Consider the following 19,299-nt stretch of genomic DNA (forward strand, 5'->3'; position numbering starts at 1 on the left):
GACATGGCTACAAGAAGCTCCTCTCCCCTCCCCACCCTTCCCACCGATGCCCAAATAGGTTTTGCGAGTTGGGCTCATATATCAACAGGATAATACTTTTGGGCAATGTCACGTCACAGTACGACACAATGATTCTCACTATAAAGAGCATCAAGTGGCAAAAACATCATCATGTTTCACCAGCTGGGAAAGCGATTGCAGAACTGAACCCACCAACAGACAGCAAGTACGAGACACAGATTCCCCTCCCAGGAATAAAACCGGAATGATTACGGAGCAGGGAGAGCCTTGCCTGGCTCACATTTTCTCTTTCAAGATCCCAGTTGAGGTGCAGTGACAGTGGAGAGACACTAAAGCAGCAGTTTTGCTCAGATCCCTCGCAAAACATTTCAAAAGAAAAAAGGAAAACTGGCAACAAAAATTAACCTTTTCACCAATAAACGGGCAGGATTTGCAGCGAGAGCAGTGACAGAGGGATAAGAGTGGTTTGAACAGGACTACCAGTACCAATAAGAGAAAAGAGGAGCTGTTTCCACCTAAATAAAAGGAGAAAGATTTGCTCAAAAGGGCTGGTTGGGGACCAAAAAAAGCAGCAAACTGAGCTGGGGATGGGAAAGGGCAAGATGCATGTCAACGCAGATGTAAATATGCTCATTCAGGGCAATTTGAGTTGAACATCAGCCATTGTAGCTACAGGAGTGACCAGAACCAAAGACAGCATTACACCAACACTGCAGGAGGAAAGAGGAGATTAAAAGCCACCAGAAACAAACCTTCATTTGCACACAAAATTCTGGGCATCGTAATTACCAGCAGCAAATTATGAACCTCTGAGAAGCAATATAATTTAAGATTTGACCGTTAACATGCTTGTACGTTCACAATGCAAAAGCCACACTTTGAAAAAATTAATAGTAATGTTTTTAAAAAGCTGGGTTTGGGGCCAAAGAAGAAACACAACAATTACTTATTTGATGGTCTGACTTTCTATCGTTGCCTGAGAGCGGTGAGCAATCAAAACCTCTCACTGGCAGGTAAAATGTGCACACATGCTGCCTTGATTCAATGAAAATGTAAATGAGGGAACAAAAAAAAAAAGAAACTGGGGTTTGTTTCTGGCAAGGGAAATGCAAGAAGTTGGTCTCAAGGACGTGCAAATGGAGGTGGCACCTAAAAGCAAAGCAGAAATTGCAGCGGAGGCAAATCGGCTGCTTTTGGAGGGGAGTAAGAGGAGACGCGTGGATCTCAGGACTGGATAAAAGGGCACAACGCGCAGGCGGGAAGATATCGAAGGCATAAGTAGAAGGTGAAGAAAAAGGAGGAGGTGGTGCAGGTAAGATTCTGTAAAGATTGATGGCAAAAAAAATAGGGTGGAAATCAGCCATTAGCCCAAAAGGATCCCACAGTTTTTATAGGAGAAGCAGCACTTCGAAACCAAGGCCGGTATAGAACATGAGACGAGGAGTTTCTCAATTAAGAGCTTGAAAAAACAAGACAAAATAATAGACCTAATTTTATATTTTAAAAAATAGTTGGAAAATAAACACCTTCTTTTTAAACACCTTCTTTTTAAATCTTTTTAAATCTCTCTGTTTACCTGCTACTTTGCCTCATCACCCTGAAGTCTTCCAAAACCAACCCTCCCTTCAGATAGCGATATTTGTGAGGCCAAATTCACTTAGTACGGGGAAAAAGCAGGCGAAGTTAAGCTTTAAAAATAATCACTACAATCCTTCTTTCTCTGTAGCATCCACCGTAAAAGCCGTCAACCCTTGGGGCATTGCTGGGGGAAATAACTTTTGGAAGAAACCACCCAGAGCAGACCAATGATGCTGACCCGAGTCGCTGATCCGCCAGAGGAGCCGATGGTGGGGGACAGCCCACAGCATCCCCCCCATCCTCGGGTTTGCTATACTGGACTGAATAATAAACCAAACAAGCCCACAGGGAAGCAGAACAGGCTTTCTTTGCCCAAAATATTGCCTGTGACAGTGGCAAAACAGCGTTTCAGGGGGAGAAGTCATTCTCGACCTAAAAATAGCCAGAATCTGGGTTATAACCAAAATCAGCATTTGTAATAGCGCCTTTTTTCAGAGCATCAATTACCGTTAATGACCCTTCTGCTTATACACAACTTCCAGACTTTGTCTTGGCCTCTGAGATGTTCCCTGGTAACATCTCCACCAGCTAACGAGGCTGCAGCTCGCTCGTAGCTGATACACGGATGTCAGCACAGCTGATTTGGGAAGACTCAGATTCGAGGGTACAGCACCATCCTTTGGTGACACCCTTCTTCAGACAGGTGCTGGCACACCAAATTATTAGCTACAGGGCCGGGCTGATGCTCCAACCGCCCAACTAAGTCAGGAAAAAGCAAGTCTGTGCCTGCACCGACCTCCTGGTGCAGGTTTGGGCATCTGCCTCCAACACTCTTTCAAGAAGTTCCTTCGGAGCACCAATTTCCACAATAATGTTATAAAGTCGAGGGAAGGTCTTGCCTCATTAGCGGGCTTGACCATCCTTAATGAACAGGCCACATCTATCCCACCCCAAAAGAAAAAGCAGCAAGTTTACTTAGGTCTGAAGTAAAACAGCTGTGTGCGTTTATTCATCTTCCTTACAGCTTATTTAACTGCTTCACAGAAACAATTAATTCAAACGGGGAATAAATATGAAGCCCCAGACTGCAGTAAGCTGTTGGCCGCCGACTCGGGCTAACGTGATTACTAATACGATTTTACACTTTAAGTCAATAAACTCTGCGTAGAAGCGGCTAAACAAATAGAGAAATTAAGCGACAAACATGCAACGGTAATAACACGGAGCCAACGCGGGAGCTCCCTCGGCTCCCGTATCCCAACCAGCTGCATTCAAGGGATGGAAGAATTACCTGGATGTCACGGGGCGCCTCGTCTTCCAGTTGGGAATGGGGCTGCTGAAGGATGATAAGGCTGGAGACACCACGTTCTTCTTCACTATCCTGTAGCGTGTCTTTATCACCTTGTTGGCTGGGGGGCTCCTTACGAAGTGCAAGTTGGTTCCTACGAGAAAGCAAAGGGCAAAAAGGGACTTGAAATTCAGGTGTGAGTGGGACGGAAGGGATCTCACCAATGTAGGTCCTACACCCAACTCTTCAGCATCTGCAAAAGGGGCAAAAGACCCCTGCAGTGCATCAGGCATGGGACCATCATGGTTGATGGGAAGAAAAAGGCTTTGATGGGCTTTGGGGGTGTTTGGCTTCACCAGCCCGGCGGCAAAACTCTACCGGGTGAATTGTGCATTCACCAATGATACCTTGATCCTCAACATCTACGTTGGCAACAGATTTACACATTTAATCATTCCCGTTTCCATCGTATTTTGCAGGATGATCTACACGCTGGTTTATTCTGCTGAATGTTTCATGCAATTAACAGTTATATGTTTGACTCTATAGCTAGCAATTTTTTTTCGCGGCTTTAAGGAATGCATCTAATTGCCCGACTTTTATAACATACAGCTATAACTGCCCAGATAATTAAAGCTGACACTACATGCTGAGACTAAGTCTTCTGGTTTTATAACTGATTTAAAGGGCCGGCTGTTTTTCTTGGAGATACTCTAATTAAAATTATGGCAAGGTTGAGAGGGGAAAAGCAGAATCATTATTTCCCCTGAAAATGTTGTACCCGTCCCCATGTTCGTCTCTGCAAAAGAAGGGAGAATAAAGTTGCTTCGCAGGTAAACTGGTAATCTCAGGACGCTGGATCTGTGTCGAAATAAGAAAAATAGGGAAATGCATTTTAGAAGGGATCTCGTTCCCTAGAGTGGCAGAAGCAGCTCCCCCGTCTCCCCACAGCAGTGGTAACGGCAATCTGTGTTTAATAGAATCATAGAATCATAGAATCATAGAATGGTTTAGGTTGGAAGGGACCTTGAAGATCATCTAGTCCAACCCCCCTGCCATGGGCAGGGACACCTCCCACTAGACCAGGTTGCTCAGAGCCGAAATAAGGAGAGTATTTTCCTTCTCGTGCGTTCCCAAGCAAGCCTGTGTCAAGCGTTGGGTGCGGGAGAGATCAAGCAGCCGACAGCACAAATTTCCACTCCCAAACTCAGCCAGAGAGTCACAACTTGCGATGGGGGGGATGGGGAGGAGAAAAGCAGGCTCTGCCACAACAGATAAATCACTGAGATTCTTCAGCATAAAGATGACGATGGCAACACTCCACAATACTACACTGTAAGATAAATGATCACCGAGCGAGGAGTGTACGGAGGGGTTCACAGCCTTCAACGCCGCCCCGAGCACAGTCACGACACCACACAAATAATCTCTTTTCTATGGCTGCAATAAAATTTGGAAGGCTTTTGGTATAAAAGCCAAACCAGCTCTAACCTGGCATTGCGCTTGTCCAGGCAGCAGCGTATGGGACATCCAACCTCTGTTCACACCACGCATGAAGCCAGATCCTCACCACAAAGTGTTATTTTAAGCAAGACTTTTACATCCCTCCAACTCCTATGCAGGACCTCCGCTTAATTAATGCCTCAAAATAATGCCCACATACAAATTATTTTCTGCTGTGTCGCAGAAAGCGGCAGACTTTTAACGACGCTTTCAAGACCAGCATGTCGCTGTTAACCAGCAAGCGTCTATCAAACCAGCAGTGCTCCAAAGTGGGCGCCAAGGAAGGGTGCATTAAGTCAACCCGTCAATGTTGAACAAACTGAAAAGCCAGGAAGTTAATGACGGTAATTTAAAGAGCTTCCGGTGATTCGGAATAAAAATTAAAATAAAAGAAATTCGAATAAACCCAGATGTTTTGTGAGGCCATGTGAACCTCATGAGGTTCAACGAGGCGAAGGGCAAAGTCCTTGGGTGAGGGCAATCCCCAGTATGAGTACATTCTGGGGGACGAAGGGGTGAAGAGCAGCCCAGCGGGGAAGAACTTTGGGATATTAGTGGGTGAAGTATTGGACATGATCTGGCAATGTGCGGTGGCAGCTCAGCGAGCCCCCGGCATCCCGGGCTGCATCCTCAGCAGCGTGGCCAGCAGGGCGAGGGGGGGATTGTGCCCCTCTGCTGCACTCTGCTCTGCTCTGCTCTGGGGAGATTCCCCCGCAGTGCTGCCTCCAGCTCGGGGGCCTCAGCACAGGAGAGACATGGACCTGCTGGAGCGGGGCCAGAGGAGGCCCCCGAGATGCTGCGAGGGCTGGAGCCCCTCTGCTGGGAGGACAGGCTGGGAGAGGTGGGGGGGGGTCAGAACGGAGAAGAGAAGGCTCTGTGGAGACCTTCAAGAAGGTCTCCAGAAGAGCTGGGGAGGGACTTTTGGACAGGGAGGGGAGTGATGGGACGAGGGGGAACAGTTTGACACTGAAAGAGGGGAGATTTGGATCAGATCTAAGGAAGAAATTCTATGACTGTGAGGGTGGTGATCCCCTGGCGCAGGTTGCCCCGAGAAGCTGTGGCTGCCCCATCCCTGGAGGTGTTCAAGGCCAGGTTGGACAGGGCTCTGAGCAACCTGGGCTGGTGGGAGGTGTCCCTGCCCATGGCAGGGGGGTTGGACTAGATGGCCTTTAAAGGTCCCTTCCAACTCAAACTATTCCATGATTCAATGACCAGAGGAATTGCAGACACCCATTGTTTTAGAGATGAGGCAAAAAGAGAGCGAAAAGACGGAAAGCCAATAGGTTTTCATCACTGTTTCCCCGTCCTGGGACTTGTTGTATCAGACTAAATTCTTCGGGGTAGGGTCTGCACCATCACATGGGTTTTTAAAGCCCTTTGCAAGGTTTAGCTCAAATTATAATTATTATTGCTCTTCAGTACCACCAAAGTTGGAGAGTTTTGCTTCTGAGAACTGTATTTAGGACTGCCAAATGGGAACAACAAAAGGACAGACATGAAGATCCCTGTACAACACTGCACACACACATGATGAAATCCCAGCTATGGTGAGGGCTGGCCGACCCTCCAGCCAACTTCAAGACCCCCTTGTCCCTCAGGAGGCATGGACATATCCAGCCTCTCATGGAGATGGCATCAACCACGTACCCAAAGCAGCAATTCCGCACCGGGGAAGGAATGAGAGCCGCAACCGCACATCCTCCCACAACGGCAACACCACGAGTTGACCCTTTCCCTCCGCCACTCTGACCTTATATTAAGCTGGGAATTTCTTGAATACATTATTAACTTCTTTTTTTACCCCTACGCAAGCTCTAGCTGCCACTAATCAACCCAGAATGTCATCAAGCTCCTGCCTGACATCGTCCCCCCCGACTCACGCTCGCACAATGAATAGAGGTCCCAAATTGTTGCGGTTTGGAGGCGTCCCCCCCCTCTCCTCCTCACACAGGCAGACTGGCACCTGGTAAACTCTATTCCCCAGCGGTAATTGGATGGTGTATTCATGCCGGAGTGGCTCTTCTGAAAGTGCCTGCGTGCACGGCTCCAGCATTAACCACCTCCTGAAAGAGACTCTCCGAAGAGCTCAGTTTTCTATTATTACTTGCTAGCTGAGGGGTTTTGTGTAGATAATCATGTTATTTAGATAGGATGTTGGTTTAATTCCCTTCATTACAGGCTCCCAGGGTTGTAATTTTTTTTCTCCGCATGATGTATTCCCCGTGGCACATTTCACTCAAATCAAACACTTTACGCTTTTATTACAAACAATACCCCAGCGTCCCCCGTTATCAGCCCAGCGCACACATGCACACTCCTTGCAGAGATCCAGAGGTCAGTTCTAATGACTAATCGATCTCATTAGCTTTCCTAATTAAAAACTTTACTACCGCAATGGAAGACAAACTACAAAAAAACTGCTTGCATCATATTTGAATGGGATATGAGCATCATTTATCAGCCGGGGCTCGCAGCCCGCGCCCAGCGCAACCGGTCGCGCGCTGCTGAGGTCGGTGCTTTCTTCGGAGCCGTGCATCCCCCAGGCACCACTCGCACCGACCGTGCCCGCCAAAAAAATCCCAGTGCAAACTCCAGCATTGACCTTGATATGGGCAATTCGTGGCCAAAACTTCTTGCCACAGCACTCCGAGCAGATGGGATCCAGGACCCACCAGTGCATAAATCCCTTAGGAAAGGGCTTGAATGAAATACAGAATCACAGACTGGTCAGGGTTGGAAGGGACCTCTGGAGATCACCCAGTCCAACCCCCTGCCAGAGCAGGGGCACCTACAGCAGTTGCACAGGACGGCGTCCAGGAGGGTTTGGAATGGCTCCAGAGTGGGAGACTCCCCCACCTCTCTGGGCAGCCTGTGCCAGTGCTCTGCCACCCTCACAGGAAAGAAGTTTTTCCTCACATTGAGATGGAATTTTCCGTGTTCCAGTTTGTGCCCGTTGACCCTTGTCCTGTCGCTGACTACCACTGAAAAGAATTTGGCCCCATCCTCTTGCCACCAGCCCTTTAGATATTGACATATTTATATATCTATTGATAGATACTGATATAGGGCCAGAAAGATGCTGCGAGGGCTGGAGCCCCTCTACTGGGAGGACGGGCTGGGAGAGTTGGGGGGGTTCAGCCTGGAGAAGAGAAGGCTCCACAGAGACCTCATTGCAGCCTTCCAGTATCTGAAGGTCATCTACAAGAAAGCTGGGGAGGTACTTTTTGCAAGGACATGTAGTGATCGGATGAGGGGTAATGGCTTTAAACCAGAAGAGGGGAGATTTCGATTAGATATTAAGAAGAAATTTTTCACTCTGAGGGTGGTGAGGCACTGGAACAGGTTGCCCAGAGAAGCTGTGGCTGCCCCATCTCTGGAGGCATTCAAGGCCAGGTTGGATGGGGCTTGGAGCAACCTGGGCTGGTGGGAGGTGTCCCTGCCCACGGCAGGGGGTTGGAACTGGATGATCTTCAACGTCCCTTCCAACCTAAACCATTCTAAAGTTCTATGATAAGCATCGATGAGATTCCCTCTCAGCCTTCCCTTCTCCAGGGTGTACAGCCCCAGGGCTCTCAGCCTTTCTTCATCAGAGAGATGCTCCAGTGCCCTCAGCATCTTCGTAGCCTCTGCTGGACTCTCTCAAGCAGTTCCTTGTCTTTCTTGAACAGGGGAGCCCGGAACCGGACACAGTTCTCCAGATATGGCCTCAACAGGGCAGAGCAGAGGGGGAGTAAAAGACGGTTAAGAAGATCCTTATTTCTACTTTTGTTTTGCTATGAGAGGTACCGGGAACGGACCCCCTGGGGAAGCTGAACCAGGGAGGGCAAAACCAGAGCTGATTCCTGAGATGTCTGCGGGAGAGCCAGAAACAACAGGAGGTCTCACTCGTTTCCTGGCATTCTTAAAACGTCCAAGCACCGCCACACCTTAAACTTTAAATTCTCCAACCATTGCAAATTGCCTCTTTTTTCTATTCTGTGTCTCCCCAAAAAGAAGGAATTTTTAACGTTTAAAAGTGATAGCTTTTTTCCAACTCCATTACAAAGTGGAGAATTAAGATCACCTGCAAGAAAGTTTCAAGAAGAAAAGTAAAACCTTTCATAAAAACACGTATTTACCCCCATGGCAAGAAAAACGGGGAGAGAAGACATTGACCTGCTGTTACTTACTCCAAATCCTTCATCCCTATCAGCTCTCATTAAATCTGAATCCTCCACTTCTGCCAAAAAATGAGTGGAGGGGAGGCATATATTAGCTAAATTTGCCTGTTTCTCAATCAAATCAGGTCCAAGAGTCTTTGGCTGGCCCGCAGGCAGTGGGGAACGCTGCACCCTCAGCCATTTTTTTCTGCGTGACTGTGCCGTCACAGCAGTCCTCCAGGGACTGGCCAGCATCGTCAGCCAGTCGAGCCCTAACGAGCAAGCGCGCAAGTCCCACACAGCAAGAGGAAGATGATTGCTGCTGCTCGGGGTGGTTTAGGGAAACTGCGATATTGGGGGAGTAAATCCTGTCCACCTACTGCTTGGAAAAGGAAAGTTAAATAAGCAAGGATAATTTCAGGAGTAGAGATTCCCAAATTCATGAGATTATTGCTGCTTTTGGAAAAGGATGTGGGACAGAGAAAGCTTCCCGTATGAGCACAGGAATTGGAAAAAAAATTAAAGTAATCAGTGCTGCGGATCATGACGTGACCTGAAACTCTACCAGGTCTCCTCATCTCCGTCACCGGCCACCATGAATGTCCCCAAGCATGAGTGTCCACCGGGACACGGCGCACGCCAGCGGCTGGGTGCTGAGCTGCTGTTAAACCCCTCTGCGAGGCGAGCCAGAGAAGCAGTGAGTGACAGGTACACTGATCTTCTAGAGCTTGGAAGCGAGATGAGAGCGGGAACGAATGCAAATCGGGGAGCAGAAGCTGTACCTTTGATCCGGTGACGGTATTGTCCCCAGCTCCGGAGGAAACCTCGGGGATGTGAAGCAATGCAGTGAGGCACCCCAAGGGGCCCTATTAACTCATTCTTGACAAGTCCACTAAGAATAAAGCAAAGCAGAGGCCAAAAACTTTCTGGGAAAAATGGATTGCTTTTTCAAAGGCAGCCATTAGGAAGAAAAATAAAGGGCTAAGGACGATTAGTCCATGTGCAAAGGATGCCACCAGCAACCCAAAACTCCTCATACAGGCTCTGATGCTAGCAAAGATTTAAAAAACACGCCCTCAAAACCAAAAGCAGCTCCAGAAAGAACTGAAAATCTCTGCCGAAGGCTAATCTGAAAGCAAACACGAAGATGAATCCCACAAACATCCTTCACCGTGGGATTTGCTCCGAGCCTGGAAGTAAAGAATCAGCAAAAACCACCTTTATCTCTTCCTCAGCTACCAGAACGAAGCTGCCATTCACCTGCTGCTACCCAAAGTAAACCGCGCTGTGGCAGCAGGAAAATCACCCGCGTGGGGTGATGCTCCAGGACGCCATGGGACCAAACCTTCTCTCATTTCTGCAAAGCCCCAGCAAGACCATGTGCCATTTTGATAACCTTCTACGACAAGGTCACGCTGTAGTTTTTCTGGATTTTAGTAAGGTTTTTGATACTGTCTTTCACAGCATCCTCTGGACAAGTTGTCCAACTGCGAGAGGAGCGAGTTCATGGTGTGCTGGGTGAAGAACTGGGAGGAGCTGTTGACTCTCTTGAGGGACAAGAGGCTTCGCAGAGCGTTCTAGATAGACTGCAGCATTAGGTAACCATCAATGGCATGAAATTTAACAAAAATGTTGGATTCTACACCTGGGACAGAGTAACGCTGGACACAAGCATAGAGTGGGAGAGGACTGGTTGGAGAAAGTCCCCGCAGAAAGGGATCTGGGGGTGCTGGCTGACAGCAGGCTCAATGAGAGTCAGCCGTGCGCCCCAGCAGCCGCGAGGGCAAATTGCATCCTGGAGGGTATCAAACATAGTATAAGCAGCCGGTCAAGAGAGAGGATTATCCCGTTGATTATCCCACTTGCAAGTGCAAGGTCCTGCACCTGGGGAGGAAGAATGCTAGGCACCAGTATAGGTTAGGGGTGGACCTGCTGGGAAGTAGCTTGGAGAAGGATCTGGGGGTCGTGGTAGACAGTAAATTATCCATGGCCCAGCAATGTGGCCTTGTCGCGAAAAAGGCCAATGGAATCCTGGGCTGCATAGGGAAGAATGTGGCCAGCAGGTCAAAGGAGGTCATTCTCCCCCTCTACTCTGCACTGGTGAGGCCACAACTGGAATACTGTGTCCAGTTTTGGGCTCCCCAGTTCAAGAGGGACAGGGAACTGCTGGAGAGAGTCCAGCAAAGAGCAACTAAGATGATTAAGGGCTTGGAGCATCTGCCTTATGAGGAAAGGCTGAGAGAGCTGGGACTCTTTAGCCTGGAGAAGGCTGAGGGAAGACCTTATTATGGCGTACAAGTATCTAAAGGGTGATTTGAAGAAGGATGGAGCCAGGCTCCAGACAGTGGTTCCCAGTAACAGGACGAGGGGTAATGGGCACAAGTTAGTACACAGGAAGTTCCGTTCAAATACACGGAAAAACTTCTTTACGGTGAGAGTGACAGAGTACTGGCACAGGCTGCCCAGGGAGGTTGTGGAGTCCCCTTCCCTGGAGATTTTCAAGACCCGTCTGGATGCAGTCCTGAGTAACGTGCTCTGGGCAATCCTGCTTTAGCAGGGGAGTTGGACTAGATGATCTCTAGAGGTCCCTTCCAACTTTGAAAATTCCATGATTCCATGTATTGATAAGGAGGAAGGAGCAAGAAGAGTTCCAGTTGGAATGGACGTACAATGATAAGCATGGCCAGCGCGGCAAAAGACGGGATTCTGCCACAGTTTTGGGGCCTCAGCACAGGAGAGACATGGACCTGCTGGAATCATAGAATCATAGAATTGTCTAGGTTGGAAGAGACCCTTAGGATCATCGAGTCCAACCATCTACCCTACTCTACAAAGTTCTCCCCTACACCATATCCTCCAACACCACATCTACACGTCTCTTAAACACATCCAGGGATGCTGACTCAACCACCTCCCTGGGCAGTCTATTCCAATGCCCAACCACTCTTTCTGGGAAAAATTCTTTCCTAATGTTCAGTCTAACTCTACCCTGCTGGAGCTTGAAGCCATTCCCTCTTGTTCTGTCATTAATTACCTGTGAGAAGAGACCAGCACCAACCTCTCTACAGTGTCCTTTCAAATAGTTGCAGAGAGTGATGAGGTCTCCTCTCAGCCTCCTCCTCCTCAAACTAAACAGTCCCAGCTCCTTCAATCACTCTTCATATGATTTGTTTGCTGGAGCGGGGCCAGAGGAGGCCACCAAGATGCTGCGAGGGCTGGAGCCCCTCTGCTGGGAGGACAGGCTGGGAGAGTTGGGGGTTTCAGCCTGGAGAAGAGAAGGCTCCGTGGAGACCTTCCAGCCCCTTCCAGTGCCTAAAGAGGCTCCAGGAGAGCTGGGGAGGGACTCTGGATCAGGGAGGGGAGCAATGGGACGAGGAGGAACGGGGGGAATGACGGATGGGATGAGGGGGAACGGGACACTTCAGGGCTGACCAAAAGTTAAAGCAAATTATTAAGGGCATTGCCCACATGCCTCTTAAACACTGACAGTCTTGGTGTATCCACCACCTCTCTAGGAAGCCTGTTCCAGTGTTTGACCACCCACTGGGTAAAGAAATGTTTTCTCATGTCCAGTCTAAACCTCCCTTGATGCAGCATTGACTCATCCCTATGTGTCCTGTCACTGGATCCCAGGGAGAAGAGCTCAGCACCTCCCTCTCCACTTCTCATCCTCAGGAAGCTGTAAAACACATGAGGTCACCCCTCAGCCTCCTTCTGTCCAAACTAGACAAACCCAGTGTCCTTAGCTGCTCCTCTAGGACATGCCTTCCAGCCCTTTCACCAGCTTTGTTGCCCTTCTCTGGATACGTTGAAGTACCTTAGCATCCTTTCTGAACTCTGGGGCCCAGAACTGCACACAATACTCAAAGGGAGGCTCCAGCAATGCTAAATGATTCTTTAAATCTAGTCCAATGCTAGTTGGCAGTTGGAATAGACAGAATCATGGGCTCATAGAATCATATAATCAGTTGGGTGGGAAGGGACCTTTAAAGGCCATCCAGTCCAACCCCCTGCCATGAGCAGGGACATCTCCCACCAGACCAGGTTGCTCCAAGCCCCATCCAACCTGGCCTTGAACACCTCCAGGGATGGGGCAGCCACAGCTTCTCAGGGCAACCTGTTCCAGTGCCTCACCACCCTCACAGGAAAGAATTTCTTCCTAATACCTCATCTCAATCTCTCCTCTTTTGGTGTAAAACTGTTCCCCCTCATCCCATGGCGCCCCTCCCCAGCTTTCCTGGAGCCCCTTTAGGCACTGGAAGGGGCTCAAAGGTCTCCACAGAGCCTTCTCTTCTCCAGGCTTTTCTTTCGTTAAGCTGGGCAGCAGCTTCATCTTGTTCCAATATTGGACCCGTGCACAGTAATACGGATTTTGCAAACAGCCCTTTAAGTATAACATGCTGATCCGGATGCTGCAGACTGTGCTGTGCTCACACAACCTGCCAGTCCCACGCTGCGGCCGTCACATACGGGGCTGCCAATGATGCACTAGGAGCCTCACAAAAAATAACGCTGATGCCAGCTGCCGATAAAATAGCCATGTCCACAGCATCCCCCCTGAAACCAGGAAGGTGAACTACCCAGGTATGGACAGAGGGATGTAAAGAAAACACTCATCGTCCTTTGCCAAGCGTTGCATTCTTGGAGAGACTTCTGCTCACCGTTGGGTGCGCAACCCCAACACCCAAAGCCCCTGGGGATACCCCCATCCCCAACACCACGTGGTTCCCTGGGTGAGAAATACTGCAGATGGGAAGAACGCAGCAAACGGAGAAAAAAAAAAAAAGAGAAAGACAGAGGGAAGATGGGCTGAAAAAAGGGGACAGCAGTGGGGTTTGGGGCCTGGACGCGGGAGCAGAGAGCGTATAATAGCAATTGCGCTGAATAATATGTCAAAAGAAAAAGGAAGGGTCCCAGCAGTTAAAAGGGAAGAGTCACCAAAAGCCAGCACAGCTCTGCCTCCAAGGGCCTTAAAAAAAAACCCTGTGCAGCTCCAGAAGAGGTTGCAGTCCTCTTCAATTCCTGCGTGGACCTTTCAAGAGTCATATTAACGGATCATGTATCAAATGACCTTGAAACGAGGATATAGACCTGCGGGTGGACCTGACTAAAGTTTCCTCATGGCTCCTACACCCAAAAAAGTAAATCATTTTGGTGTTTCCCATTACACCAGAAGCACCTGCAAAACATCAGCCCTGAGCCGTGCGGCCGCAATGCCTCTTGTTCTGGCTACCAACTTGGCCAAGTCCCTAGAGTTAACAAAAGGATTTGGGATTACTGTAATACTGTTACGAATTTAGTGTGAAAGCAGACACCAGTATTACGGGATGATTATCACAGAGCGTGTTCAATATGTTCACACAGAATGGCACAGCAAGAGGTTAATTATATTGCTACTGGAATCAGCTTCCAAAAGGACCATCCCTCGGTTTAAGAGGGGAATTTAATTTTCACACTCATTCAGTTCTGAGCTCTTTCAAGAGCGACGGCTATTTATGCCAGAATGTAAACGATGGTTTATGATCATGAACTGCTGCTTAATAGGAAATAAATCCAATTGATCAAAAGTGCTTTACCTGTGACCCCAAGCAAGACTGCTGTTCAGGCTGTAATATTCGCAGAGGACAACAGAAGCACGGGCTCTGCAGCTGAAACGTTTTAGCGGGCTCCAAACCCGGCGCGATATTTGCTTAGCACGGCAGCCGCTTTCAGCCGGGAACATTTGGGGAATTAATACCAAATCTGCTTCGCTAATTCCTTTCCGCTGCACGGACCACAGGCAAAGATGGAGTTAACGTAACCCATCAGGCACGATGGCGCATTGGTGCCATGGCAGTTGCTGGAGATCAACTGTAAGGAAACACCTATTTTAGCAGGCAAAGTATCAAAATCCTCATATGTTGTTTCCATGAATCACATGTTTCTGGGTACGCACCTGAAATTCCTGGTTTTAAGCAAAAAAAAAAGAAAAAACAAGACTTTTATTTGCTGGAAATAGGGAGCGGGAGCAATGAGGAAAGCATTGCCCAGCTTCAAGGGAAACATCAAGTGATGCCACCAGCAGGGCGAGGGAGGGAATTGTGCCCCTCTGCTGCGCTCTGCTCTGCGGAGATCCCCCCGCAGTGCTGCCTCCAGCTCGGGGGCCTCAGCACAGGAGAGACATGGACCTGGTGGAGCGGGGCCAGAGGAGGCCACCAAGATGCTGGGAGGGCTGGAGCCCCTCTGCTGGGAGGACAGGCTGGGAGAGTTGGGGGATTCAGCCTGGAGAAGAGAAGGCTCTGGGGAGACCTCCAAGCCCCTTCCAGTGCCTAAAGGGGCTCCAGGAAAGCTGGGGAGGGACTCTTGATCAGGGAGGGGAGCCATGGGACGAAGGGGAACAGTTTGACACTGGAAGAGGGGAGATTTAGATCAGATATCGAGAAGAAATTCTTTCCCGTAAGGGTTGTGAGACACTGGCCGAAGTCGCTCAGAGACTTGGTAGATGCCCCATTCCTGGAGGTGTTCAAGGCCACGTTGGATGGGGCTTGGAGCAACCTGGTCTGGTGGGAGGTGTCCCTGCCCATGGCAGGTGGGGTTGGACTGGAAGATCTTTGAGGGTCCCTTCCAACCCTACCCATTCTGTGGTTTGATGATTATCAAAAGCTCAGCAAGCTAAAGTACATCAGCACCTGAGAAGTCTAGGGGAAGCCTTGGGGAAACTTGTTTCCAGAAAAGAAACATTTCGACGTGGAAATACCAATGGATGTGGTTTAAGGAGAACTTATTAGAAGTTATGTTCCAGCTTGCCTCAGACCCAATGAGGACTCAAAGACTCACTGTCATCCAAGACAAGCTTAACATCCCAGGACACAAACCCTCGTCCTCTTGCTTTGGAGATGGCAAATAAAGACAAACCAATCTTACCAAGCTTTTACAAAAAGCTTATTTTCATATTAGGACAACTTTAATCTCCCCATTCATCAGACTGCCTGCTTCTTCATCCTCAAGTCACGGTTGCAACCATGTCCATCTTCCTGAGAAAGGCCACACTGCTCAATCAAAGGTATTCATTACGAAGTTTACACAAACCAGAGAAAAACCTGATTTTCCCAGCTGCAAGGCACAGAGCAAGCAACAACACTTCCCCAAAATCAACTTCAGTTAGGAGATTTTCATCCAGATTTTTTGGGAACGGCTCAGAGAGCGCCTCGCTGTGAGGACTGGCAAGCGGAGCGGCACGGACTGAATCCTCAGCGCTCTTTTTAGGAGCCACCATGAACCCTCCCGCCAGCCAAAACATCACGCCACAAAATCCCAACAAGTCAGAACCTTTCTGCTCGTGGCTCCGTGCGTACCATTCCCCTGGACCACACAGGCTGGGGGAATTGGATTTTATTTTTTATCATACTAAATTAGGCATTTAAATCTTGTACGTAGTGCTGAAGATTCATGATGTATGTCTCCCAGTCCTGGAAAGGCTAACACTGATTTAATACACATAGATCTTTACTGATGATTGGTAGCCCATTACACACCAATCGTCAGCACGTTATACATCACCGCCTGCATTCCCCTTCCTCCAGCTGGCAGGAAACCATCCGGTTGCTCACAAAGTAGTAAGGATTAACTTTTCCAGTTGAACTACAACGGGGCAGGAGTGGGACACAGCCATATGCTGTGGCATCTCCGTTCCAGAAAGATAATGGCGGTTCCACGAGGACCATCGTCACACTGAAGCCCGAGTTAAGTGTGGCGAGATGGAAATCACTTCCCAGAGTCCAGTCATGCTTCCGGACCCACCGATCGCTTCTTCCACGGCTTCCTACCTCCTTGGGACGCTCAGTTATTTCAAATTAATTTTGGCCACAGCCACATTCACAAACATTGCATCAGCCACGGCAAATAGATGATGGCTACAGCAACTTTCAGACAGCAAGTAATAAAACATATATTCCCCACGATGGCTACTTGTGTGGTCCCAAGTGGCTCCCAACTCTGCATTCTTCAGAGCAACACCAGCATCTGAAGCCAGGTGATTTGGGAAACCACAGGGAACAATGGGCAGAACAGAGCTCTACAATTTTAATTTCAGTATTTAAACTACAAGAGAAACCCTGGCAAACATCAAGGTTTAGTCTCTCCTTTCACAAAATAGAGAGAGAGGCAGAGACGGACGGACTCCAACAAGGTTCTGCTGGGAAGAGGAGGACACATCACCTATCACCCACCTCCCAGTAACCCAAGTGGGTCCCAAAACCACCCTCCCACTCTCAACAGCTGGTAGGTGGGTCCAACCCACCCTGGCGTCCACCCACCGGTACCTGGCTCCACCACATCCCCATCCCCATCGTCGAAAGGCCCTGGAGTGGCCCCATCCAAACACTGTGGGAGCTGATGAACCCACTAACGACGGGGAGAGACCGCATTATCCACCTCGCCAGCGAGAGGCGGTCACGCTTAATGCACTAAACACACTTTTCCCAGCTACAGCCCACGTTAAAGAGCCTGAATGGATCTCTGGAGCATTGGACCCTGTTCAAACACAACCCTTATTATTATAACAAAAGAGGGTGGTGGTTTTTTTTTTTTTTTTTCCCCTTCCTTCAGTGAATGATTATTAATGTGCTTCCAGGAGCCGGGTCCATTTCTCTAAATGAGAGCGGGATGGCAGGAGGAAGGCTGATAAATGCCCTCCTCCCCCCGGCCTCGCGGCGGGAGCTGCCAGGGGTTCTCGTTCTAACAAGCTGCAGATGGAAGACGACTGGAATAACAAAGTATGAATTTTTATGAGTCTAATAAATCACTCCACTTTTCCTGCTCTTGATCGTTTTCAGCACTTCAGACACTAGAAAAACCCCGGCTATAATCAAACGAGTTCACGGATCTCGTGTTAACGCCTCGCCGTGGCACGGAGAGAGGTGGCTCTGCCTCGGGAAACGACACAGAGCACTTGTCGGGCTGGAAATCCATTTGCATTCCTGCTTTAGGATTGACTTAATTTATTTTTTTTTAATTTAACAGGGAGAAATTGGAATCCATTAGGTATCCCCCCACCCTCAAAGCCACTTATCAAACTGAAGGCCTCCTGGCTTTCACCTTTAAGAAGACCCTGACCTGACTCCGGCATCGGCAGAGAAACTTGTATAAACTCTGTGAGAACAGAGGAAAACTTTGCAGGCAGCAGGTTTATTAAGATCCTTTTCATTCTCCTTTCTAAACTTCTGTATAAAGTGGGCAATGGATGGGCTCCAAGTCCATCCGAACAAGAAATGTAAGGTTTCAACTTCAAGTTGCAACCCCCGAGTACGTACACGTGCATTTGCCGAGGGAAATACCTGCCAAAAGGCCTGATGAGCACCATGTCGATGGAAAGAAAGAATCAAGGCTTTGCTCTCCTTACCAAAAAACTACTCTTGAAACCTCCAGGATAGTGACTGGCAGAGGAGAACGGAGCTGAAGTCAGAGACACCACGATGTGGTTAAGCAGAGGAGAACACGACCATCGTTCCCCACCGGTCTGCAATGAGACCAAGCACAGGAATTGTCACCTGCAGCTCCAGCAGCTTCAAAGCCTGCAAAAAACCCACCCTTGTAAAAGGGGCAGCTCTCCCGGTTGCCCAGTACCCGTGCTGACATCAGACCTCCATCCCACCCCACCAGCGAAGCACCACCATCCCCAGCCTTGCCGCTTTACCTTCCCGAAGGACGGAGGCCAAGTTAGGCTGAGAAACCTGTTGTTTCCGTCATCCTCATCCTGCCCCCCCGGTCTTTAATCCATTCAATATGTTTTTCCCCGCTTTTCATTTGCTTTTCCAGCACAGCACTGAATCAGGGAGGGAATTCATCTTTGACAAACATTTACCGATTATCAAATCACAACTGCAGGCGCAGACAGGGGCAATAAGTCACTTTAAGCAGCCGTCCGTATTGCAGGCTGAGGAGTTTGGGCAGCTCCTCGATGACAAATAACTCCTGTCAAAGCCGCGTGTTCCCTGGCGCTCCGAACCCGTGTTCTCTGTTGTTCCACGCTACCTGGTGTTTAATGACAACACTGTCAGACTAAGACGAAGCCTCTGCGCTGCGGACTGTCAAAGCCCTATTAGAGGAAAGATTGAGACCCTACTCTTCTTAAACTCACTCAAGCAACACAACCCGCTAGTTTTTATAATTATTGTACGAGAGCCATCGATCGCGTGCTGACACCTAACCTATCCGTATGAAATGGGAGTAGTTTGCCGGGTGACAGTTGCTATAGATTATTGTGGGTGGGTTGGGTGGGTTTTTTTTTTCTTCCGCCCCCCCCCCCTCCTCCTTTATCCATCGCTCTACAAAGCCTAGAATGGATAGGAAGGAAGAAGAGGAATGCGTGCGCCTTTGTTTAGGCACCTTTTCTATCCCAGCTCTTTACCTTCAAAGTGACTTTTGGAAGTTTTCCACTTGCAGGACACTTTCCCAGTTGGGAAAACCAACAGGCTTCCTCTAATTCACCCATCTCCAAGCACATGAGCTGTACTTGGATCACCCCGACAAGCATCTAACACCAGGACCATGCTTCGGGAGCACATCCTTGCATGGAAATGCTCACATAGACAGCTCAGGGAATTATGTCGGAAAGAAATCACCAAACGCTGATCCTGGAGGGAGGCAGCAGCCCAAGGCACCCTCGACATGCAGGACTGCCAGCTCGGTGTGGGTTTATCCATATGGATTCCTTCCCTTCCTTCCCAAGGCCTGTGGGGACAGATGATCCGTTGAGCCACGCTCCAGCTGAACGCCAGGTCAAAGCTCAGT

The 19,299-nt window shown here is 49.0% G+C and overlaps 1 protein-coding gene across 1 annotated transcript in view; it reads right to left on the minus strand.

Annotated features, from left to right (window-relative positions):
* ZC3H3 (zinc finger CCCH-type containing 3) overlaps positions 1 to 19,299 on the minus strand; it is a gene marked incomplete at its 5' end in the record, with an annotated part of 196,662 nt that overhangs the window by 107,059 nt on the left and 70,304 nt on the right. Inside the window, one exon of the mRNA XM_082498986.1 lies at positions 2,891 to 3,041. Within this exon, the coding sequence (XP_082355112.1) occupies positions 2,891 to 3,041 (151 nt within the window). The remainder of the gene's footprint in view (positions 1 to 2,890; positions 3,042 to 19,299) is intronic.

Source organism: Vanellus vanellus, assembly GCF_965231255.1.
Source record: "Vanellus vanellus genome assembly, chromosome: 2".
NCBI lineage: Eukaryota > Metazoa > Chordata > Aves > Charadriiformes > Charadriidae > Vanellus > Vanellus vanellus.